The following is a 25892-nucleotide window of genomic DNA, read 5'->3' as shown; positions in this document are numbered from 1 at the left end:
GACATTTCTTATTCTGTGTTTCCAGTTCTACTCAACTTAATTCAGTAAATATCACCGAACACCTAGCATATGCTGAGTAGTGTACAGAATGCAAATTTAATTATTCATTCATTCATTCATTCATTCATTCCGTCACTATATATTACATGCCAGATAGAAGCCAGGCTGGGACTGTCTATAGCATAATGTATATTTCCTACAAGACATTCACAGTAGTTACAACAAAATGTAATTTATGCTGTCATAGTGAACACTTATGGTTATTTACTATGTACTTACACTAAGCCAGGCCTGGTTCATACAGATGTTGCATGACAATCTGACAAATACATTCTAAGTTGAAAATCTCTTATGTTAGGCTTTCTGTCCCAGGTGGTGAGCCCTTGTCATGTGCACACATGAACAAAACTAACCATACTCAGTCAGTTAAGCATATATACGTATATTTATATGTATATTTACTACAACTATATGTATATATTTCTTTATTAATTACTTTTCTATTGCTATGATAAAACACCATGAACAAGGCAATTTATAGAAGAAAGAATTTTATTTGAGCTTAAGTTCCAGAGGTTTCAAGTCCACGATGGCACGGACAGCTTGGTAACAAATCACAGGCAAGCAATAAGACATAGGGTAAGGCATAGTGGCTGGAAGCAGGAAGCTGGGAGCTCACATCTTAAATCTCAAGAATAAAGCTGAGACAGCACCTGGAAATGGCAAGAGAATCTAATCTCTCAAAGGCCACATCCAGTGACACACTTACTGCAGCAAGTCTCCATCTCCCTAAAGTTCCCTAAACAATGCCACCATCAAGTGAGCCAATGGGAGGCATCTTCATTCAAACCACCACAAGTAATAATAACAATTTAAAAGAGATCACAAACTTGAGTGGGTTGGGTAGGAAGAGGGAAGAATGGGGGTGATGTAGTAGCAATGCTCATATATGAAATTTCAAAAAAAATCTATTAAAAATTAAAAAAGGAAATATTTCATGTTAAAGAGTGTGTTTCATGAACTCCTAAACTACAATGCTTGCCCACACAGTTCTTTGTGGAGTGCCATTTGCTTCAATGCTTGTGTGCTGCCTGGGCAACATGACTTGAGGTTGTTGCTCAGCACTGTAAGAGACTGTTGAATTACCCAGACCAGGAACATATCAAAGCCTATGATTTGAGTAGTTTCCACTGAATATAAATTGCTCTTCTCTACTGTGAAGCTGAAAATGTATGGTGAACTATTACAACTTGGGGTCCATTTGTATATTCTACATATTTAACCCACTGATCAATCTTTGTTGTGTTTATGGTAAACACTATTGTGTACTAATTTTACAGCAAAGAAAATGGAATCAAAGATATTGAATTGTTGTTCGTGGTCACAAAGAATTAGGCTCTGAACAGCAAAAGATGAGATGAACCAGAAGGGATGAGACTCATGACCCAGTGGTTATGGGAAGCAGATAGAGGCTGTAACTAAGTCCATCAGACAATGATAACCTCTGGCTTTCCATTTTTCAGTGGGGAGAGCATGAGAGGTTGGAGAATAGACATAGGAACCTGAAAGGGAAGTTAAGGGTTTCAGATGCAGCAGAATGGTGATGGAGATGAATATGACAAGTTATCTTTGGATTTTAACAACTTCTATGACATGGGTGATTGTAAAGAGAGTGGTCTTAGGAGAAAAATAACACTGAAAATCATATGGTTATGAACAAGTTTTCTAAAAAGATGAGGAAAAGATGAATTAACAAGACAAGGATATAGGACGAGGATATAGGACGTGGTGTCTGGCTTGGGGTAGATAGGAGAAAAATCAACTGCAGGGTATTTTTGATTGCTGAGTGTGTGAGGAGGTACACTACTAACTATCTTGGCAGTCTTGTGGGAGTGGAAGATGTGTTCTATTGCTACTCACTGAGAGACCCAGGAAAACGGATATCCCATAGAAAATCTATCTTTCTACCATTGCCAATAATGCCCTAGGAAGTAAAACAAAACAACTCCCTCAAACCTAAATATTGTAAATTTCACTGAAGCATTTGAGTTCAGTAGTTATTAGCAAAGGTAATATTTTTCATATTGCTTCAATCCTCTGTTAAGATTTGCTGTCTTTACTGAAGTATATGATGGCTCTGGAGTAAAGGATTGCAGCTCCCACATGATCCAACAAGGTCCAAGGCTGTCTTAGGGATCAAACTGGGGCCTCCTTCAAGAAATTTCAAATCCAGGTGCAGAGAGATTGAAGACAGTAGTTTCTACAGATTTGAACTGTGAGGCTGCCTAAATTTAGACGTTGAGGACTACACAACCTCTTTTGAGCTGGTTGTATGAGATGAATGGGTGAACAGAGCAACTCTACTTTGCCGAAATTGGTGAATGGAACAGATTCAACTAAGCTCATTGCAAAAGCCTGCCCCAGCAACGACGTCCATTCCATGGCACTCAGATTTCCCAACTCCTAAATTACATAGATTCCGTCCTACCCTTTCTTGATGACATTCCTTCAAGATGTTTTCTGTGTGTTACTATTATAAATGTGTCTACAGCATGGACATAGCACTTCCAATGGGACTGCAAGTAAGAAAGTACAATTACAATATGAAGGGCCAAGATCGACAAAATAGGGTCAGGATCCACTCTTCCAGAGGGTACTAGTCAGGAAGTACATTGTATACATCAATTATTTCTGTGAAGACACACAGGAGAATTAGAGCAAAAGTGAAGAAAAGCCCTGAATGTAGAATCTGAAACTATACAACATTTTGTGCTCCTGGGTCCAGCCCCCACCCAATCCATATCCCTGAACCAGTCAGTTAAGTAATCAGAAAAATTTCATTCTTACCTATGTGGGTTATACAAGTTTTTATGAATTACAACTGAAAAAATCTTCAGCAGGACATTAGCCTTCAACATACATAATGAATACTCATCTCAGAGGGTTGATGAAACAACTTTGCAAAGTGAGAAATCTTATCAAAGAAAGGATATCCTAGAGATTGAATTAAAATATTATCGCATTTCAGGATGGATTTAGAATTGCCTCCCATCTTCAGATATGATCAAGTGCAGAGTTTGACATACCAAGGAGGACCTTTATGTTACTGGAAAGCGTCTGACTTTCTGTCTTAAAATAGTGTAGACAAGGACGAAGAAAAGAGAAGAAATTTTGTTTTCTCAGCAAGCTTACATGACCAGCTTTGCCTCTAACCTCCATGGTCATTGTCTGGCACACCATTAAGAATTATTTCTGCCTTCCTTCTCCTTATGGATATTTTAAAATGGGAGGCTTCCCAGAACCCCAAGTTCCTAACTCCCCACCTACATTCCCATCTGTGGGCTCACTGCTAATCTTTTCTTCCTGTCTTAACAATTTTTTGTTTTGTATTTAGAAAGGGCCTGTTGCCTGAGGTGCCAATATTTTTGGAATCCTCTGCAAACGTCTCTGGCCTTGGCAAGTGTGATCATTCTATCTCCACCCTACTGCTGCAGCATTTATACCAAGGGTGTCAGGCAACACATTGTTTGGAGAAAATCCATTTTCTGTGATTTTTCATTGAAAGCATTTTTTGGTGAGAAAAATAAATAGACCTTCCACATGACTGCACTTATAAATCATGTTTTTTATATAATGAATTAGAGTTTAACTAGAGAATGGTGGATTTCAATCTTTCACCTCTCAAACTTTTGACCGATTTAGTTAGTTCATCAACATAACCAGGTTAAGTCTCCCAGACTACAAATTAGCTTCATTCTCTCTCCTTACTGCTGTATTTTTTTTGAAAAATTACAGAAAGAACACCCAGTAATGGGATCTTTGTCAGTTAGATTCCAAATGAATCAAAACTATGAGGAGAACTACTCAATACATGCAGTTAAATGTTCAAATAATGTGACAGTGTTACCATTATTTACCTAGAAGACAGTCTCAACACATTTTCAAAATGATGTTCTGTTTTCAGGAGGGTAAGTCACCACAGCAGAGGATGACACACTGTGAGGAATCGAAAGGGAGACAGAAAGCCAGACTGCTCAGCTCAGAAGCAAAGCAGATGATGACCCTGGAAATGAGGTGTATTTATAGAGGTGATCAGCTGGCAGCAATTGAGAAACACACAACACTGTGGTTTATATTAAGAAAATGGATGTTATCTAAAAGGTTGAGGAGTAGAGATGGAAGGAACAGAAAGAACGTAGTCTAGGGACTAGACTTAGAGATGCTTTGAGACCAAAATGCTCAAGAGATCATGAAACATGAAGCTAGAGAAATACCATGTTTACACACCAGCACCAACACTAGTCTGAGTATAGGGACTTAAAATTATTAATTACATTAGTTTCAGTAAAGGACACTTCAGTGACTGAGATCATGCAATAAAATATGTACAAGGAAACAAAACATGCAGCCCTCTTTGCTTTCATAGGTCACATTCACTCTGAATTTTTCTCCCACCAAAATGCCACATACAGGCAGATAATTTTCAATATGCTGTTATAAAGGAGATGTAGGGGATAATGGAAATTGCAAATAATATTCTTATCATGTAATTTCAGTAGTTTAAGTGAATTTTTATTTTAATTTTCTTTATTTTGAGATTATAGTATAATTACCACATTACATCCTTTCTTTTTCTCCCTCCAAACCTTCCCATGTACCTCTCCTTGCTATTTTTTTAAATTCATGGCCTCCTTTTAAATTGTCATTACATGCATATATGTATGTGCATATACCTATATCTTTCTAAATATAGCCTACTAAGTCTGTATAATATTCCTTGTATGTGTGTTTTTAGGGCTGACCATTTGGTACTGAATAACTGATTGGTGTGCTCTTCCCTGGAGAACATTATTCCTCCCATTCTCCAAACCTTCTTCTCTTCAAACACAATATGAAATGTTAACACAGCACTCAGAACTGTCTCTGAACTTTACTGAGACTGCGTGAAGAGGTGGGAGATTTGAGTGAACGCTTGAGTGGAGTTTATGTCTGGATGGAACACAGACGTCTGTCTAGTGCTGAAAGATGGTTGTACTATCCTATATCTCCTCAGTGCTTCAGAAAATGCTTAAGTTTCTAGTGAATCTCCATAGCTTTGATTAAAAGTATAAGCTACTGCCTTTTGGTTTATAAATGTAAAACACTGGGCTGATTTTCTACTGAACCTGTAACATAGAGTAAATCTTTTATTGCCTTTCGACTTTTTGACATAAGAGGCAAATATAAGAAAAAAAATGAATGCTTTCAACTTTTAAGTATTTAAGATTGTAAATAAGGAGGCATTTTCAAAGGTTATGTATGCCACCTGCTCCCACTTGTTCATTGATGTTCTTTTTACTTCACTAAACCTAAGAGTTCTACAGTGTATGGTAGAGAATAACAACATTCCCTATGGGAAGTTTGACCTGGACATTTGACTACAAAATTCAGAGATCTCCAGTCTGGTGTATAGGCTGAGAGATTACATTTGAGGATGGACAGCTGGCTGGAGTGGCAGTAGCATTGACTAGAGCAGAGCAAGGGTGAGTTTCAGAGAAAGCTAGCTGTCAACCAGATAAAACTGCAGTGTTCTTCCCTGTACTATCCATGCTTGTCTTCTTCCCCTTTTAGGCTTCTAGCAGTGTCTACTTCCCACAGATCCATGGTGGGTGCATTTGTATGATCTCCCTGTTTATTTAAACTTGCACAGAATTAGAACCCAACTGTGCTTTTCTCTGATTGGTGAAATGAGCCCTTCCAAGAGAGAGTCAGCAGCCAGGAGGAAATTTGTATCTTTAACCCTCCAACCCAATGGCACAGTAAGCATGGGATTCTGTGTTTGTTTTCTTTAGACAGCAACTTTGTCTTACACTTTCTCCTTCTGCTTGCACAAAATAGTTCCCCCTCCAGGCACACACCCTAGAGCACAACAGAGGGAAATGGTGCACTTTCGTGAGAAACTTTTTTTGGTACAATGTATCATTTCATCCATTCAAGATATTCTTTTTTTCAAAGTCTCTTGGGTTGGAATAGTGAAAAGGCTCCATCATTCCACAGCTTATGTATGTAAGTGGAGAAAGGGAAACACAGACACATTAATACATAACATGAAGTCAGAAATAGATAAACAAAGACAGAGTTGATGGTATAGCCAGGGAAGACATCTTTAAGGCAACACCATTTGAGAGGCTTGAGTAACATAAACACACAGAGAAACAGAAAGCACACTAACTGCTGAAGAGAGCTGGGGGTTGGAGGGTTGGGTGGCTGGAGTAGGGTGACCAGAAAGCTGGGCAGTGCTGACGAAACTGAAAAGAGAGCCTGGAGGCCAAAGCAGGTAGAAACAGACAGGTCATAGGAGGACACTAAACATAACTTTAAATAGGGTTTTATGCTAATGAATTAGAGATTGCTTGGGGGGAGGGCTGACATGGTGTGATTTACATCTCTAAATGATCCTCTGGAGCAATTGCTGTGTAGTGACTAAATTTAAGAGGGTCAGGCAGAGAAGCACAGAGGCCAAGCAAGGGACTGGTGAAATATTCCCAAGAGAGAAGATGGTACTTGGATAAGAATGGTAATAACGGAAGTGACTAAAAGTGGTTTAATTTAGAATATATTTTTAGGCAGGATTTGCTGATGGAAGTGAAAGAGACAAAGTTAGAGTGGAGGGTGACTCCAGCTGGCACATGGCTGTGGTATTTCCTGAAATAGAGAACACGTGGGAGCCAGGGAATCAAGGGTTGCTCCGGATAAATTTGAGATGTCTACCAAGCACCCAAGAAGATGTCAAATAGACATTTCAATATGCAAGTCTGGAGTGTGAGGCTGACGTTTTAAGTTTGGAGAATATCAACCTATAGATGGAATTAGAAGTCACAGGGATGGAATATTTCAGCCCCAGAATGTTTGAACAGTGTCCAATAGTTGGAGAATAAGAAGAATAGAGAAAAGAAAGACAAGAAACAAGGATGAGGAGAATAGCTAGGGCCACCAAAGAGGTATTCACAGACCCAAGTTTGATCATGAAGAAATAGGAACCTGTAAACAAACACGACTCTAAGCCCAGGAATCCATATCTAGCCTCATTGTTTCTTAGTCTCATTCCAGGTAATAACTTCCCATGAGGGACAGAGATGAATAAGATGGTGTCTAAATTCACAGCTCATAGTCTAAATGGAGGATATTAGAACATGACATAATAGCTTGGGGGACAGAATTGGGAACTAATGGAAAGGAGGAAGACAAGAGTAGTTTCATGGTGTTGGAGACTTTCAGATGAAAGTGTAAAAGAGAATCCGAGTTTATTAAGTTAAGTGAAAATATAACATTCCAGGTAAAAGGAACTTTGCATAGTAGGATAAGATAAGTGCAGCCTCTTCGTCTTATTTTTATATGTATGCACTACATGATTATACTTATGCATTGGGTGCTATCAGTCACCGAATCAATACATTAATGTATGCAAGATAAAACTGAGTAAGAGGATATTTTATAAAAATAAGTGATTTAAATCTAAAGACAGTGACATGATCAGTTGACCTTGGAGGAAATAAATCTTAGTTCAGTTCTTGAGTTTTAGATGACTAATATGGACGGGTATTTGTTCAACAGTAGTGTTTAGTAGCAGAGGGAGTTGACAATGTTTTGTGTGTTTTATTTGCCTGGCATTACTTTATTAGAAGTATAGGGAGGGTCAACAAAAGAGAGAACATTGTTTATAAAATTCAAGTATGTCAAATTTTGCTAGATTCTCAATATTTATTTACAAACTCTATACATTTTCAATAGAAAACTGTGCATGAAATTCACTTACTCAATCACAAAACTTAGACTAACTCATCTAAAGGTGAAACTATCATCAAATATGATATTCTTTAACTAAGAAAGGCCTACTTTACAGTGGGATGGACACTACTATGAAAAAATATTTTTATTTTTGTTTGACTTGCAAGTATGAGGAAAGAATCTCATGCATAAAATTTAGAGTAATTAAGTGAACTAATCCTAAATGATTTAATTTATCTTTTAAAGCCAACTAATAGAGACTAAAGATGAAAACACCATTCAGTAATTAAGAATTGAAAGATTCTTTGGGGTAGAAAAAGCACAGAAATTTTAACTCCAGAATTAAGCAAAATCTAGGTAATGAAGACTGTATTTTCTCTAATATCAGCATAGATTTGTTAGAATCCCAAGTGGTAAAGACTTCAATTTATTTGCATGAATGCAGAGTTCAATAAGAAAAGACTCATATTCAGTAGGAGTAAAACTGCTTAATGATTTCAAATATTGCTTGTAATGTATTAATATAACAGGTTTGAATATCTATAATGGAGTCTCTTTCATTTGGTTCTTAAGGGTATTCTTCAAGCCACTAATGCTGAGCGCTAGGTATGTGCTGAAGTACCTAAGAGGAAAGCACTTTAGGTTAAAAGCACTTTCTCTCTCAGCCTCGGGTTAAAAGCTATTTCAGGATTCTGTTAAAGGCATTCTTTCGTCCTCAGCTTCAGCTTAGAAGTGGCTTTGATGAGAAGTGCTTTGAGGCAGGTAAAGGATTTTATAATAAACCATATTAAGAGCCTGAGAGTCATATGGTTCTGTGGAACACTAGGGGTGTGTGTAAGCTGTGCTTAGGGATTCCCATTCTCTGTAGGTTGTTCGAAGCAATGTGGCTCACTAGTTATTCTGTATAAAGAAACAGAAAACCAGTTCCAGCAATGTAATTGGAGAGAAGGGATTATGAGCCCAAATTAGAAGGCCATGATGTACACATTTCTCAAAACAAGTTGTCTTTTTTGGGTTTCTAGTCAAATACTGTGTTTTTCTCATTTTTCTTTTTTCCTGCAGCTCTTAGTGCAGAAAGGAACAATTCAAAGGCATTTCCAAAACACTTTATTCTACCTAATATTAACCCCAAAATTGAATGACTAGACATCCCATTGTGAGAGGCCATTTTGTATCTTGCACATTTTCTGGGTCAAGGCTGCTCTTCAGACCCAATGATTAGCCAGGGAATGGGAATTCTGGGATGTGAAGGAGCTATAGAAAAGGGATGGACTCCTCAGCTGGAAGTGTCTACTGAACACAGAATGATGGCAGAATGATGTTTGCCACCCTTTATGTTTTCCTGTAAGTGTTGATATTAGCAGAAGTACTGTCTGTAAACTTGCTGAAGTCAATGAGAGTTCTAAGAAAGGACAAAGGGTACATGTACTACAGCTATATCCTGGGGCTAGGAATGAATTCTGTTAAGGAAAGAGCTTTAGACACAAAGAAATCGAGCAATTTCTCACCTTGTGAGATTCAAAGCCTCAGAGTGATGCTATGGGTCTTTGAAAACCATCTGCACATGCACATGGGGAAGAGCAAAGAGCAATCTTCTTGCATTCTCTGTTGCACACAGGATCAACAGGAGGGATTGAGCATGTGCGGGCACCTGGGAGCTTCTGCAAGCTTAGTTGCTCTAGGCAGAAAAACAGCTAACTCTCAAGGTTGCTGTTTGCCCAGTTATAGCAGTATTCTTTCTTTGGGCAATGAGTAGATAACACTGTCTAAAGGAGGAAATAAAGGACAGGAGGGTCACATGATAGTCCTCATTCTAGGCAGTGTACTCTAGCAACTCCTATTGGTAACTGGGAAATTGTGTTTCTGCAGGAGAGAGCCATTCACATAGTTCTGTTAGGATTTTATAAGATTCAAGTAAAACTAGGTCACAGCACCTAATGCAAACAGTTCAATGATACTTCTTTCCAGTGTCTTTCTATCAACCTTCTAGTGGGGATGGGTGTGTTGTCTGTGCACATGCAATTGCTGAATTAGAATGTTCCTCTGTAGCAGAGGTGAAAAGGCTGATTTTGCAGAAGGGAGGCACAACTTACTTATCTGTGTGACCCCAGTAATTACATATTGTTTGGTACATGATAAGTCCTTAGTAAATGTTTTGAAGTAAATAAAATGCTAAAAAAATTCAACCAATAGAAAAATTGCACAAATAAGCCTTTTGTTCAAGCTTATTTAGCTTAGAGTGGTCCAAAACACCTACAACAAACCATTGTTATAATGAAATCCTCAGCATTTTAGCCCAACCAATCACTGTGTTCTCCAGGCTATCCTAAAGTAGCACAACTTAAATGTCTTGTCCATTTCTTTCTCCAAAGTCCAAATGCTATAACTCAGAGGCTCAGCCTAAAGAACAAAGGATAAAGAAAATATTAATCTTCCCCATAGTTTTTGCTTGTAATTTCCCCCAAATTTGTGACCTGAATGCTCCTTAAACATTTGATACATTACACTATATTTTTGAACATTCATCTTCCTCACTCACATTTGGGGAGCTTTATGGAGGTCTGCACCCTCTAGTAACACAATGTTTTGATGTATATATGTCAGTAGGCAATCTGAATAACTATCAGAACTAAAGCAGAAAGAAATGCAAGCCCATTCCCCGATTCATCATGAAGCAAGGTACACACAATGTTTAAGATGCTGCCTTAATTAGTGAGTGTCACAATCTACCAGGATCAATCAGTTTTGACAAATTCAGAGTGTGTTCTCTATGATCAGGAGAATGCTATACACCAGCAGGATGAGACTTAGAGGCAGAGCATAAAATTAGTAGTCAGTATTTGTTACAGTAATTGCTCTTTATAAAATGTCAACAATCCTAAGAGGTATTATTTGGAATGTGTGAAGACAGATAATTTCATCACCTTGCCCAAATTTACAAAACATGTAAGCAATAAAGATAAAACTAGACTTCAAATCTATTTTAAAACTCAGTATCTTGATGGTTCAAAATACACTGTTTTCCTCAATAAAAACAAAACTAAACAAAACAGCAACAATAAAATAGGATTGTCCTCTGACTAGAATAGCAAGAATCTTGGCTAACCTGTACTTCGCCATTACCTAGCACCACATCAGTTCCCACTTCAAGGAGAGAAATCAATGTCCAAATACGTAATTATTTCAAGTGTGCCTAATATTGCAAAGCTAAGTATAGCTTTTATGATTATCACTTTCTTTCAAGAAAGAGATGAATATTTTTTTAGATGTCTTTTGAGTCTGGGTCTCAAGTCTAGTTATCATGGGGTTATGTAGTTTCCAGTAGAGGCTATTTATGACCTTTAGAGGGTACACTTGACTAACTAGTAAGGATTCTTAATTTCAGGTCCTAGATGAGTGCCAAAGGTCAATGTCTGCACATGAACCTGAAGGTCAATGGTCATGTCTACAGCAGCTTTTTGGAGATTCACATCTGGGCCACCAGGAAGTAACCTCAGACAAGGCTTCATCTAGGCTTTTGATAAAGTTCACACTGTAGTTACTAATTGTGGGTATAGAGAGATGTCTTTGGCTATAACATGGAAAATCTTTCCACTAAGACTTTACCTTGAAGTGCTTATTTCCATCCATAGAATTCTCCAGGCAATGTATCTTGTAACCCAAATCATTCTCCACTGAATTGTTTTGTCTTGAACCAAGTCTGTGTGTTCTATATTCACCACTACTCACTTGTGTTCTTTCACCCTCTTCTGGGGCAAAGGCATATTTCCTCCTGCAGTATCCTGGTCTGTAAGCAGGTTTTTATTTTTCAGCTATCACACTGAATAGTCATGTTGGTAATACTTTCTACATGTCACTGTGGCATCTTGAGTTGAGTTCCACCAACCTTATTTACATGCCTACCCATTTATGCTTCTATGTTTAACAGTATATTGCCACGCAGTATGTTTTCTTCTAGATTACTTACTGAACCTACAAGCATCTCAGTGTGTATCCCTGACTGGGTTGGAATTCAATACATTAGCCAGGCTAGCCTCAAATGCAGAGATAAGCCCATCTCTGTCTCCCAAGTGCTGTGCTGAGGTTAAAGGCATATGCCACCATACCAAGTCTAGAAGTCTGTTTGATGAAGGGTTTAGCCTGCTTGTTTTTCTAATATGTATTTTTACTTTATCAACTGATAATTATGTGAACAGATTCATAACCAAAACAGGTTCTGTTCTTTTGGCATGCTATTTGTCTTTAGAACAACACTAAAGGAGGTCCTATCAGACCCTTTACATAATATTGAATAGTGCATACCAATTAATTATAAGAAAAAAATTGGAGCATGCTTAAAGCCTTAGTGCATTTGAAATGGGGAGGTACACAGTGTCCTGCCCTTCACAAGAATATGTATGAGGGAGTTCAGGGGTAATGGCTTTTCTGACATTTAGCTTATTTGGAACTTCAAGATATTAAGATATCCTCTGGACATTATTTTCAGACCATCTACTTTTTTATTTCTGAGCCTCTAGTCATGTGATAGATTTCTTCATTGTGAGGTTAACTAAGGCTAGGTCTTTTCCCACTCTATCTTTTCTTTTTCTCCTATGAATTTGAGTTGTAAGTTCAAAGGGACATGTTAGAAGTGATATATTCTAGTTAACGGCTTTCACATGTGTTTAACTTGGATGACATCTCCTCTAAAATTTTCCTCCTGTCTAATATGGTTAGATAAGAAAATCATTAAAGTATTGGAGCTCAACAACCATTGAAAGAAATTGGAATTCGTCTTTTGCTCTTCTTTTAAGGGCATCATGTCCTATGGAAACACCAGTCTTGGTGGTAGGTTCTTGGGTGACTATCTGCACAAAGTATCTACCGTAACAAAAGCACAATCCAACAGTTGTGTGCATCTTAGAAAGGTGTCAAGCTAGGCAATTTAATGATTTTGTCCAGCTGTAGAGATTATAATTTGGGCAAAATTCAAGAAGTAAACAGTATCCAAGATTATACTTCTGAACAAAGTTTAAGAATTAAATACATAACAGATTTTCTTACACATATCAACCAAAACATTCATGATTTATTTTGTTTCTTGAATTAGGACATCATTTATGTTTGGTTTTCTTGCATGTCTGAGCTAACATATAATTTTCTACTAAAATTATTACCCAATGTATTTTAAACTCTTGTTTAAAACTAGGCAAATAATTGCTGTGAGATTGGGAATATGCTAATGGGTACAGTGATTTAGATTTTTATCTCAAAATAGTAAAGTGAGATTGGTATACATTATTCAGCTTTATACTTTCTCAGCAGATTCAAATCCTTTCTTGGTTAGCTCTATGAAATGTGTGTAACATTTTTAATGGAATATCAAAGGTAAGATAGCAGAGATATTTGAATATAGAGCATAGTTAAGGCAGAGAATTGTATAGAAAAGGCCTGGATTCTCAGAAAAATATGTTATAGAAGGCATGTATTATAAACAGATATTTCTTATAAACTTTAAATACTTCTGAATTCTTTTCTTTACTGGGTCTTTTCCCCAGCTACTATTAAATTGTAAAAACACATTTAATAGAACTTGCTTTGTGTAAGGTGTAGCTAATTTTAGGAGGAAGGAAAAGTTTCCCTATTCCTCTTCTACATTCTTCTCTTTTTCTTGTTTGAGAAGAAAGATATTTAAGACATGTTTTTAAATAATGAAAACAATAATAACATTTCCCAGGGAAATAAGGAAGTGAGGATGAGGTTTTGTTTAACTTATCTGAGATAAGGCACTTAGGGCCTCTGGCTTTTATGAGTTAAAGAAAGAGATATACAAGACACTCCAACCCTTCTATTATGACAGTTTATGCTTCCTATACAGGTTATTTAACTCAAATGTCTGGGAAATAGACACAATTACCACCTTATGGAAAGCTATTTAAGTTAAACGTTCCCTACAGATTAGAAACCTACTGTACAAAATATAACTCATTTTATGAAGAATTATTTCTTCTTTAAGCTCCTGAGTATTTTTGCACAATTTAAAATTTAGACAAAGATTGCTTGAAAGTAACTATAGTAGAAAAAGAAAGAAAAAAAACATTTCCCACAGTATTGGAGTCTCTTCCTGAGAGTTCATATGTCCTATGCCCATGTACATTTTAATCATGCACTCTTTCAGCTGTTATCAATTTAAAACCAATGAAACTCCCACACTGAGTCCATTTGAGCAGTCAATTTTAATATCTCCAGGCATCTGTAGTTATTCTGAATGGGCTGCAAAAGCAGAGCTAACAAGTTAAGCTCTACCCATAAGTCGGCACAGGCTGGTAAAGCATACATCAAGCACAGACAGTTAGTCAATACTCCAGTGTGAAAAACCAGCTAGCCACTTTAAGGAGAGCAATATATTCATAATATGCTCGGCAGTCTGCTTTGCATTTCTTTCTTGATGGCTAAGAGTTCAGCTCTGTCATCAACAGGCTGGCTTTCAAGCACCCTAAGAAGTACATTTAAGGGAAAGCTGGTTACTTTGGGGATCTGTATGTAAAGTTTTTCAAAATGGGAATAAAGGAGGAGGGAATGTGCCTTTTGTGACTAAAAATCTAGAAAGTGTCTCGAATGGTCGCTTTTTTTTTAATAGGAAAATAACCATGTGTTCTGGATCTTTGAGCACGGCCTCTACTTTAAATATTATGTCACTGTCAGGCCATGTGTCTCAATGTTGTGTTTGGAAAACATGGCTGCCAGAAATACCTCGTTCCCTCCCAGGAGTGACTGCAAGGCAGGGTCTGCCTCCTGCAGACAGAAGATGACATTGAAGGAGGAGTATTCCAACAAGATCAAGGCAGTCACCACTTCCATCAAACCATTCCTAACTTTTGGGCGATGGAGCCCTGGGGGAGGGAGTGCAGGGTGTTTATGACATTTAGCCGCTTTCTCAGAACTCTTTTATGTACTTTTATCTTCAAAAAGAAAGAACATATTAAAGAGACATAGCTGAGGAGGAGCAATACTACATAAAGTTTATGTTTTCCGATCTGTTGCCCCAGAAAATGCTTTGATAGTACATACTTGGAGCAACACAGATCATTTCAAAGAATATCTGAGAGATACACCTCTCCACATTGCAGTTTGGCTGGCATGGAGAGACAGATAATTGTGATTAATCAAATTCTGATCAAACATATTGACTTCCTGCTACAGACAAAAGTAAAAATGCAGGAAAAGAGCATTTGCAATTGGGACTGTTTTCCTAATGAATGAATTTAACAGGGGCTGGCTGATGAATTTTCTTTTGTTTTTGTTTTTGTTTTTTGGTTTTTTTTGGTTTTACGAGACAGGGTTTCTCTGTGTAGCTTTGCGCCTTTCCTGGAACTCACTTGGTAGCCCAGGCTGGCCTCGAACTCACGGAGATCCACCTGGCTCTGCCTCCCGAGTGCTGGGATTAAAGGCGTGCGCCACCACCCCGGCTGAATTTTCTTTTAAGGCTGGTTCACACCATGTTGGCCAGGCTGGCTTTGAGCACCTGGGCTGAAATGAGCCTCTTATAACAGCCTCCAGAGCATCAGGGACCCAGAGCAAGCACACTACACCTGTCTTGAGGATGGTTAATTTTAAATCATTAATAAGGTAGAGCAATAAAACAGAAGAAAGTTACTTTATTTAGAAAAATAGTGATGTAATTTCTTTATTTTTGTTTTGGAAATTTATAGGGTATTGTTGATTTATTATAGATACAGTGATTTACTATAGATATGAATTTGGGGGTGTTTCTAAGCCAAACTGTCAGTGATGGCAAAGGATACTGAGAACACTCCCTTAATCTTAGGATATGTCAAGATGAAATGTTGACATCGATACTTCCTTGCTTGTAGCAGTCTAGCACATCTGCTGAACATTGTCCCTGATGAGATACTTGCTGTGAGAGCTCTGGTGTGGGTGATTTTTAGAGACACACTCAACATACACATGCTATAGATTCTTAAATCTTACTTATATCATGCATAAGGACAGGGTAGACCCCAATTCTCAGATATGTGGTGAATTCATCTGCCTGGCTGCATATAAAACGTTTATTTCTATATTTGTTCCTTCTCTAGATCAGGATAAAATTATGCTTCAATCTCCTGGAATTAGCAACTTAAGAAAATGAAATCAGCAACTAACACTTTGTGTGGAGAGTAGAATTATAAAAACTATAGGGGAAAAACTCAGTATTTAGAACTGGCTTTGGATCTTGTTCACAGGTCCACAGAGGCCATGGGAAGGTGGGAAGGGGGTTCTGAGTGCTGACAAAGGCCTTATGTCTTTTCAGAGAGGAAAGATTTAGATATGATGAGAGGCCCAAAAATATTCACAAACTACTTGCGCAGCAGCCTTTTGACACCTGAAAGAAATAGCCGATCGGCCTGACTTTTGGTCATCTACAATTAGTCAAGAATATGCTTTGGAGAGTGTTATCCACTTTGGGTTGTGCATTGATGGGCTGTTTTGATCATAAACACATATACACAGATGTATACCCATACACATTTTGAGTTAGTGTAACAGTGTATGCTTAAAGCATGGCATACATTCACAGGATGAAGCCAAGCACAACACCATCTACTAGTGCTTCCTTTTTTGGTCCTCCTCTTCAACTTCTTTTATTTTTAAATTTTATTTATTTTTATTTTATGTGTATGGGTGCTTTGCTTACCTGCATGTCTGCGCGCCACAAGTGTGCAGTTCCTTCAGAGACCAGAAGGTGTCAGATCACCTGGAGCTGCAGTGACGCCAGGTGGGTGCTGAGGATTGGACTTGTGTCTTCCAAAAGAACACCCAGTGGTCTTAGCTACTGAGACATCTTTTCAGCCTCTCTGCTTCTTACTTCACAGAAACCTGACAGTCTTCCAGATGGAAGAATCAAATACAATATTCCTAATTGGTCCTAGAATTCTACTAGCCCTAAAGAATATATGTCTAAATTCTATATATAATAACAGTGTGTTCTGTCAGGGAATGGTGCTTGGAAATCATTGACTAAAAGCCAAATACCACTTTTCTCTAACATTTTCAATTCATTTTTTGGTCAAACCCAAGCTCATGGATCTGGAGGGAAGAATATGTATATATACATATATGTTATATTCTGAACTATTATTACATTCTACTAATATCCGTAAGAAAAGTCTCTTCCCACAAGAAAATAAGTCCTTGAACCACAAGCAAACCAATTTGTTAAACTGGTTCATTGTTTTTTCTCTTACCTAACTAGGTATTTCCCTTTCTGGATCTCATTTTCTTTCATTGTCCCAAAGTTGATATGTTTTTAATATCCCATAAGACCTGATCATTTCCTCCCTGGTTAACAGGCTGTTAAAAGACATAGGCTACCCAGGTGCATGATTTCCAGAATTTCTTCATTTCTTATGGTAACCCAAATTTTATTATTGAACAAAAGCTATCTACGTGGTACTCTATTACCAATACATTTACTCCTAAGAGCCTTTAAATAACAGAAACTGCCCAGGACCTATTAACGCAAAGGAACCAGGAAGCTTGTAGGCCAAGATAAAGAAGCTTAAGGTTGGCTATTAATTTTGGCTAATATTAAATCATGACATAGCTCACATATAAGGATCACAGTTCAATTATAAGCCATAAAGAAGTTTGAAGAAAAGAAGATTTATAAGATATTTTTAAGCACATTAGTGCATATTGTGGAAGCTGTGAGAGTGCTTCATGCCCAAGTAATGACGGACCCACACCCTAGTGTATAAATCCAAATACAATTATTCTCAGCCTCATAGTGAGAGGTGGCAAAGTTGAACATGTCTCTACTGAAAGCTGCTTTGTACTGATGCTCAGATAGATTTTTCTGCAATTAACAGTGTGATAATAAGGTTATTCTGTCATCTAGAAGTTCTACAAAATTATTTAAAAATACTTTTCTTTAACTCAATTGTTTTAATATTCATAGCCACACCTCGGAAACACAGGACTGACTTGTATTTGCAGTATGAATGGTGAATATTTATTTCTCAGTAACTGATATATTTTACAAAATACTGCGACTTTTCAAAGACATTTTCTTCTTTGACAGCAATTTGAAACAATTAGTTGTGCTTGTGTGGGTAATTACTTAAATGTCCCTGCAGTCAACTGACATGATGCAAGTGAGTATAACTGGGAATGAAAGTAGCACATGTCAACTTACAAATAAAGACTACACACACACACTAAAGAGAATTAGAAAGACAAGCCCAAGTTCTCAGCTCACTTTTCTTGAAACCGGTGTGCTCAGTGTCCTTGCCTTCCTAAGGGATTTGCCAGACATTTGAGCAAAATAATTGATTTGATAGAAATACCATGAAATAAGTAAACAGAAGGACTCAAATGAAATGAATGACTCCAAGAATGAAAGATAATATTTTAAAATTTAAAACATCAAAATTCCAAAGCAACAAAAATTCCAATTTATGTCTTGATATAAGTTAAAGAAAAAACATACACATATATGTAGTTTAAAATCAGTGAAAAGAAACATACTAAGCGCTAAGTGCTGTTAGTGACTGTCGCCGAGTGAGCGCCAAGTTTATTCTCATGATGTGGAAGAGAATGAGATATGCAAAAAGAACAGAGGAAAAAGAAGAAAGAAGTCCAGAGAAAGAATTATTGCCAAACATATAAAGAATAAGACCGAGAATTCTTTCAGACTAGGAGAAAAAGTAAGACTGGAAAAGCAATTCATTCTTGTGATCTAACAGTGAGGACAAGAACTCAGAGAGGACCAAGACACATGTGGGAGGAATGTGTCAACACCCAAACTAAGAGAAGAGCATTTCAGAGTTGAAAGGAATCATTATCCTCGGGATTAAGTGCTAAGCAGAATAAATTAGACAAGTGTTGTCAACTATATACATTATCTTGTTTATAAAACTTAAACACAAAATACTGAATGATTTTAATTTAAGAGACAAAAAAGTAACCATTACTATATAAAGGTGAACAATTATAAAAGTGGAGCATTTAATTCTATCTTGTAGAAGCAGTGGAATTTTATATCCAACTGAACTACTGGTACAGTATATGGGCATTAGCTGGGAGATGAACTTAGTAATAAAGTGCTTTTGTAGCATGAACATGGCTCTGGGTTTGATCCCAAGCAACACACACTTGCACACACACACACACACACACACACACACACACACACACACACCCCAAACAAATACAAACCCTTGCCCCAGTTGGGTTGGTGGAAATCTGAGGTCTTCTTTCAAAACAAACATACAATCAAACAAACCCTCCAAATGGTAGCTATATTGAAGTTGTTTTCAAAATGAGTTAATGATTCCTGTTTCATATAATAACAAAGGGACTAGAATAAGAAGGAGTAATCATGAGGTTTGCAGGAGAACAAATACAACCCAGAACACTTAGAGCAAAACCAGAAGGTAATGAGACAGCATTCCAAGCTGAGAATGCTTTATGAATTTAGAAGATATCCAAAGGAGAAAAGCAAGGGGGGTAGAGACAGATGAGGAAGAAGTTGATGGAACAAAAGCAAAGTTACCAAGACAAGAAAAAAGAGAATAACTGTTGTGAGTGGGAGCTGCACAGAAAAGTCACAATTTAAAAAAAAATCAGATTGATTTTAACGGGTGAAACACAACCTTGGGAAACAAGGGCATTATCCCTTGTGGGACCCATCAGCCATGGCATTGTTCAAGAACTTTGAGAATGATAAAGCAAGATACTACAACATTAAAGATGCAAAAGATTCTGACAGACTAGTCAACATTGAAGATGTGAAAGATATTAGCGAACAAGTCTGCACCCACACAACCATCACACAGATATGGAGCTCACCTCCAGAAGTTCTGTGAATAGAAACCAGTGTGACATTCCCTTAAGAGCAAAGTGGGAGTGGAGCTAGAAACATTGTCTAACACCACACATTCTGAGATTCCTCTGTTATCTTTAAGTCTTCAAGTAGATTCATGTACTAATGATTAACATAGAAGCAATATTTGGTATTAATTTCATTTGGGTTCCATAGTAAGATGAATAAAACAATTTTATAAGCACACAGTTCTATTATTTTTTTTAATATCAGGAAGCACTAACTACACAGCTCTATTATTTTTCATATCAGGAAACATTGGTTGTTCCTAAATAAAGCAACAAAAGCCCAAACACCAAATAATTGTTACCTTTTCTAAAAGCTCTAAACCCAAATGATTCCTATGCATGAACATCCAATGCCATTACTTGAAAGATTACAACAGAGAAACTTGGATGAAACTAAAGAGCTATTCAGTTCCATAAATGAGTTGCAGTTATTTGCAGCCACACCTTCTACTCTAACATGCACCTCTTTGCTCACATTTACATATTAAACTGATTCAAGTTGTGTGTCCAGTGTACAGCTCATTAATAAACTTACTGGAAAGGGCCCCTTCCTCCCCTAGGCAATGCAAATCCATTTGGGCAGTTTCAGAGGTTATCTGTGGCTTACCGTTATATTTGGTATCACTGTATTTTTCTCAATAGCTATATTTTAAAAAAATTACAAAATTCCTCCACATCAAGAGGCTTTCCAGATCCAGATTTCAGCCTGTGCAATCATATCCTGCCAGGTCTCCATGGTTCAAAAGCATAGGTTTTGCATAAAGGCTTGTGACTGTGTGTGCTTTGTGGACATCACACTGAGCACCAGAGTTTACAAGGCACTGGCTTCTGTCCTCACAGTGGTGTTCAGTGAGGATTGGTTAAAGTCAGAGCTCAGTTCCCTCTACCTTTGGAAACCAGTACATAAGAGAGCAAACACTGAAAAGTGGTCAGGGCCCTGACAAATCAACTCTGAGTCTGGAGAGTCAAAACGGAAGAAGGACAGCTCACCCCACTATGGCTATGGGTCTGATCTCCACATCTAGAAGGTCACTTTAAAGAATGCAACACAAACACTCCTTAAAAATGCATCATAGATTCATTTATAGAGAACATTAGCACTCTTTTTAAATATTCTTCCCCCTGAGAGAGTTTACTTTCTTTCTTTTTTTCTTTTTTTCTTTCTTTTTTTTTTTTTTTTGCCCTGCTGGGTGAAATTAGCAGTTTAATTATTCATCTTTTATTTAACGTAATTTTTCTTAACTGATTAAAATTTTGATTTTACCTTCTCTCCTAACTCTGTCTTAACTATGAAAATTGTGCTGAAGTGCTGTATTTGACTCACCAGATACTTTTAAAAATTGGTTTAATGCCATTTATCCAGCTGAAAAAAAAAATCTCAGTGAAAGCCTTGAGAAAAGTTCATAGATAAAATTGAAACAAGCCAGGAAGTGACTACATTTGCATAACTTGATCTCTATTTGGAAAAAAAGATGCCACTGAAGACAACAATGGAAGCTTATCAAATCAGAATTACACATAGATTTTCCATAGCTCTGCTAATGAATACTGACTCATCGGTGAGCGATGATGAGACCTCAATGGGGCTCCAGATAGGAAAGCAGGCATACATCAGTTAGAGCAATTGTATTTGCATTGGCTCGTAGGCTGCAAATTCAGACCATTCTAGAGGGCGCTGGTGAGGCGAGTTTGCTCACGTGATTGGAACCAGATCCTACCATGGAATGGAGAAGCTGTCCGTTTTACTGCAGTCACACACACAAAAATTAAGCTTTAGGTGAAGTTGGCATTGTGTGAGTTGCTAATGAATTTTCTATGTCTCTTAAGTAGACAGATAACTTATACCTGAGTCTTTCTAAAATTGGATTAACTATAGGATAGACTCAATGGTAGAACTGACTGAAGGTTACTCAATGAAGTTGACTTGGCGGGTGCTGACTGTCCTCCCTAGCTGTGTGTAATGATTCCCATTTAACACATGGGGAAGCTGAGGTTCAGGAAATTCCCTTCTACATTGTCAACAGGATTAACTCGCAGATACAAAGCCTGAATTCTGATTATTGTAATACTTGGAACTGTCTTTCCAATACATTGCTTCCACGGTTTAGGACTTTTTTTTCTCTACCTGAGACATATTTGCAGAGGTATCTCCTTCATCCTCTGGCTTTCTTCCTACCATTCTCTAAAACTCTGGTTTCAGTGACTAGATCCCGTTATTTAAATCAGGACATATTTGACAGTGAAAAGGGCTACTGATATTAAGTATGCTGGAACGACAGATATAAACAGTACAGGCCCATGGGAACATGCTGTCATTCTCATGGGCCATCTCCCAGGATATCACTTCTCTGCTCCTGGTGCAGAGGCTGAGTCCTCTGAGGCCAACTCTGGGTATTTCTTTTCTCTATAATCTCACACCACCAACTTTATTTACTCAAGGGTCATTTTTCTGGACAACTGTATTTTCTTCTGTTACAGAACAACCCACGAAAACTACACTGTCCCATACCTTTAATGATTCCCTTTTCTTGCAAAGTTTTTAAAGAAGGTCTTCGGGAGATGAACTTCTTCAGTCTGCTTTTCACACGGTTTTTGTCACTTGTATCAGAAGCACTGTGATGTAGCCGGAACATTAAGGATTAAAAACAAAGCCAGATATTTAAAAAAAAATTTTTCTACAATTTTGCTTATGATTATTACTTTGTGTAAAAACAAGTGTGAGAGAAATTACAGAATGACCACCTGGATGGCAACCAGGGCCCTTCTGTCTAGGTAGGCCGGAGGAATAAAATTTGTCCACACGAAAGCATTGTGCTAGCGTTACCCAATGTGCCAAGAGAAAAGGGCTAGCTACAATTCATTTCTATTTCCACACCCTTATGTTTAACATAGAAACCTTCCTCTAGAGAATTCTGCTTCCTTGTATCTAAATTACAGCCGGAGAGAAGGAACCTAAATTGGAGGACTGCTTTAGCTCTGTTAATTTCAATTAATGTTGATTACATGCTCTATCTACATAAGGTGTTGTTTTGAAAGTTTTGCATGCCGAAATGATTTTGTTACTCTTCTTTTTTATATTAACTCATGTGATTTCTTTTCCTGGGATGCAGCCAATTCTTATTCAAATTCATAAAATTTGCCTCAGAATTTTCCACATTCCTCTAATTCCTCTGCCCTCAGATCTTAGTTCTATTCTCAGTCAAGTGTGTGTCAGACTCAGTCCCAAACAAAAGCCTCTGATCATTACACTCCATATTGAGGGCTGTGAATTCAATGACAAATGTAACCCATAAGCTCTGGGCTTCCGTTGAGCCTACAGTCCAGCGGTATTCACAGGCTGTTATTATTAATTACTGGTGGCAATTTGATATGTCTGTGAGATAAGATATATTCTAGCTCTGTCTCCACTATTTTAACCCAATTATCGGCAAAAATGCGCAGTCTGTTTTTAAAATCTGCTTTGCTCAGAGGGTGAGAAATCCTGTAATCAGTCATGGAAGGGTATATCTGCATCCTCCGGAAGGATGCAGCTTGGACCCCAGGCAGGAGAAAACTTCAGTTGGCCAGGCAAGAATGAAGCATCCAGCTGAGAAGGCAGAAGGAGGTGATGATTCTGCCTACCTGGTAGTTGGACAGAATGATGAGTTTCGTTTTTTAAATTAAATTTAAAAAATTGGTTGAGACCTGAGATAAGGTGTTATATAGAACTGAGACCAATGCTTGTCATAGAAAAAGATCATAATATATCTAATTTTACCTGAAATGAACAGTTTTCAATTATCTGTGTTTTAGGATAGGTGAGTTTTGTTGTAGCTATAAGGGACTTTTTACATAATCTCTGTAGGTTGCCAACAGTACCTCTTCATCGGGGTGGCAATCAAAAATACCTCTAGACATATCCAAATGTACCTTGGAGTGAGGCAAAATTGTCCTTGCTTGAGGATTATTGCTTAAACTAATTGGGACATTAATATGGCACACTTAAACTCTCCTTTCTTGGTGGTAAAAGGTTCATCAGCACATGGAGAGAACAGCTTACATTCCAGCCTAGCCATTGCAGTGAACCTCAGTGGTATATGAATAAGACTAGTTAATACCATAGTTAATACAATACTGGGGAGAATGGTGGAGTAATACTATAGCATTAACTATTATAAATATTTAACTATATATATTAAAACATACGGTAATCAAAGGTTCCAGGTCTGAGTTCCTGTGTATGAGGCTAAAGAACACTTAATGTCCTTCAAAACCACATGTCTTGGGGAGATTTCATTCTCAAGTCCACCTTGGTAATTGTATGGAACAACTGAATTAAAATTTTCCATGTTACCAAAGATGCTGGTTTCCATTTCTTTTCTCACCTCAAAACCCTTGCAATTCCCATGACAGGGTGTCAAAAACTGTAGGACCAGGCAGTGTATTTTGTCTGCTATTACAGAGTTCATAAATATGATGTGACTAGAAAGTACTTTGCAAATTTACACACACACACACACACACACACACACAAACAAACACACACTACAAATGTTACATTATAAAAATAATTATATAGTGAGTTATATCTTTTTGGAACCCCCTAGATATTCCAGAGATAGTATTCTTAATAATATATATATATATATATATATATATATATATATATATATTATATTGTTTTCCATACCACCATCTGGCTCCACATGTGAGAAATGTCTGTAAGGTGTACTGGATTGTAAGGGAATTGGAAATAGGTTTCTAAATGTTTTATCTTCTTTCGTTCTTACACATCCTAACAGCATCATGGGTAGGATTACATAGTTTTTAACAGAGACAAACTCTCCAAAGGTGCCTATAATGATGATGTTTCTGAGTGTCAGCTTGCATTTCCTGAAGTCATAAATAATCATCCTTAGACAAATCAGATTGCAAGGCCTTTGCCATCCTTGCTTTGGTCATTTTGTTCTAAGGGGAGTTATGAAGACGTTAAAGTCAGTAGAAGACTGTAATATATAGCATACTTTTTATTAACCAAATAACTTGAAAGAAAGTGCTATAAATACAAAATAAAAATGTAAGAAACGCCTGGCTACGAAGACAGGTCCATCCCGGGGCCCTGCAAACGGCAGTAAAAGCCTTTGAATATTGTGGTTTACAAATCTGATTTTAACAGCCAAACTTATAAAACAGTTTATGCTTTTCTGTTGTCAAGGGAGAAGAACTTGCCAAATTGTTCATTTTAAGTAAATACAACATAAGCAATTAAGGAAAGCAAAGTTTAAACACATGCCTGTGATAATCAGGACAGCTCGCTTCTGATCTCACTACTGATCCCACAGAACAGTCTTCCTTTCATTTTCCCACAGCACCCAATGACCCCACACATACTTTTAGAAACTTGTAATCACACAGTGCAAATAAAAGGACACTTTACTGGAAAATACACAGTGTGGTACAATAATCCATCATTTATGAAAAATAGAATTCAGCCTTTTCTTTTTCCTCAGAGATTTAACTACTTTTTGAGGGTGAAACTTCCTGCAGTTTGAAGATTTATGTTAAGCCAATGAGCAGTTTTTTTCCATTCCCATTTAAACATTTTATTTGAAAATGAAAAGAGCTGAAGGAGATATGGTTTGAATTCTAAAGCAGTTAATCTGATTTACAGAGGAGAACAGGAATTTCTCTTAATTCTGTATATTGTCACCTCCATGTAAGTTAGCTTGGCTGCACATGCTTTCTGGGGTCTCTGAAAATAAAGTACATTTCCTTTATGTTTTCCTCTTACTTCTCCACTGATGGTGATATTTTCTTTGAGGCTCAATAGAATATTTTTCAAAGACCAAGAATCTTAAAAAAAAAAAAAAAAAAAAATCAAAACAGTATGCAGTTTAAGTCTCAGCACACAGAGCACAGAGGCGAGCAGCCCTACCTTTAAACACGGTTCTTAACCAGCTGAGAGATTTAATTCGTGCTAAGGCAGATAGGTGCTGGGGTCTTGGGTTTTGGAAGGTGTTAGGATAGTGGGCTTTCTCTGAGGATCTTTAGTTAATAGCGTTTTGTGTGACAGTAAACATTAGCTCAACACACATCTTATACCCAGTCCAGCCACTGAGGAGTTCCCTGGTACCTCTCCCGCACTTCTTTCCCACAGTAGTAATGGAGGGAAGGGCCACACAGTGTGGATGATGGTCATCTACTACCATTCTATTAAGGGTATGGGAACCACAAAAGAAAACCCCAAATCTTCCAGAATCTAACAGTTTGGA

At 37.4% G+C, this 25892-nt stretch overlaps 1 protein-coding gene across 1 annotated transcript in view; it reads right to left on the bottom strand.

Moving 5' to 3' along the window:
- The window catches only part of Arhgap15 (Rho GTPase activating protein 15), a 229172-nt gene extending 206898 nt beyond the window's left edge, over positions 1 to 22274 (bottom strand). Inside the window, exon 1 of the mRNA XM_059259133.1 lies at positions 22151 to 22274. Within this exon, the coding sequence (XP_059115116.1) occupies positions 22151 to 22274 (124 nt within the window). The remainder of the gene's footprint in view (positions 1 to 22150) is intronic.
- Between the last annotated feature and the right edge of the window lie 3618 nt (positions 22275 to 25892).

This window comes from Peromyscus eremicus, chromosome 4 (assembly GCF_949786415.1).
Source record: "Peromyscus eremicus chromosome 4, PerEre_H2_v1, whole genome shotgun sequence".
In the NCBI taxonomy this organism is placed as follows: Eukaryota; Metazoa; Chordata; class Mammalia; order Rodentia; family Cricetidae; genus Peromyscus; species Peromyscus eremicus.
Note: the sequence above shows the minus strand (reverse complement) of the source record. Positions and strands in the feature narration are given on the sequence as shown.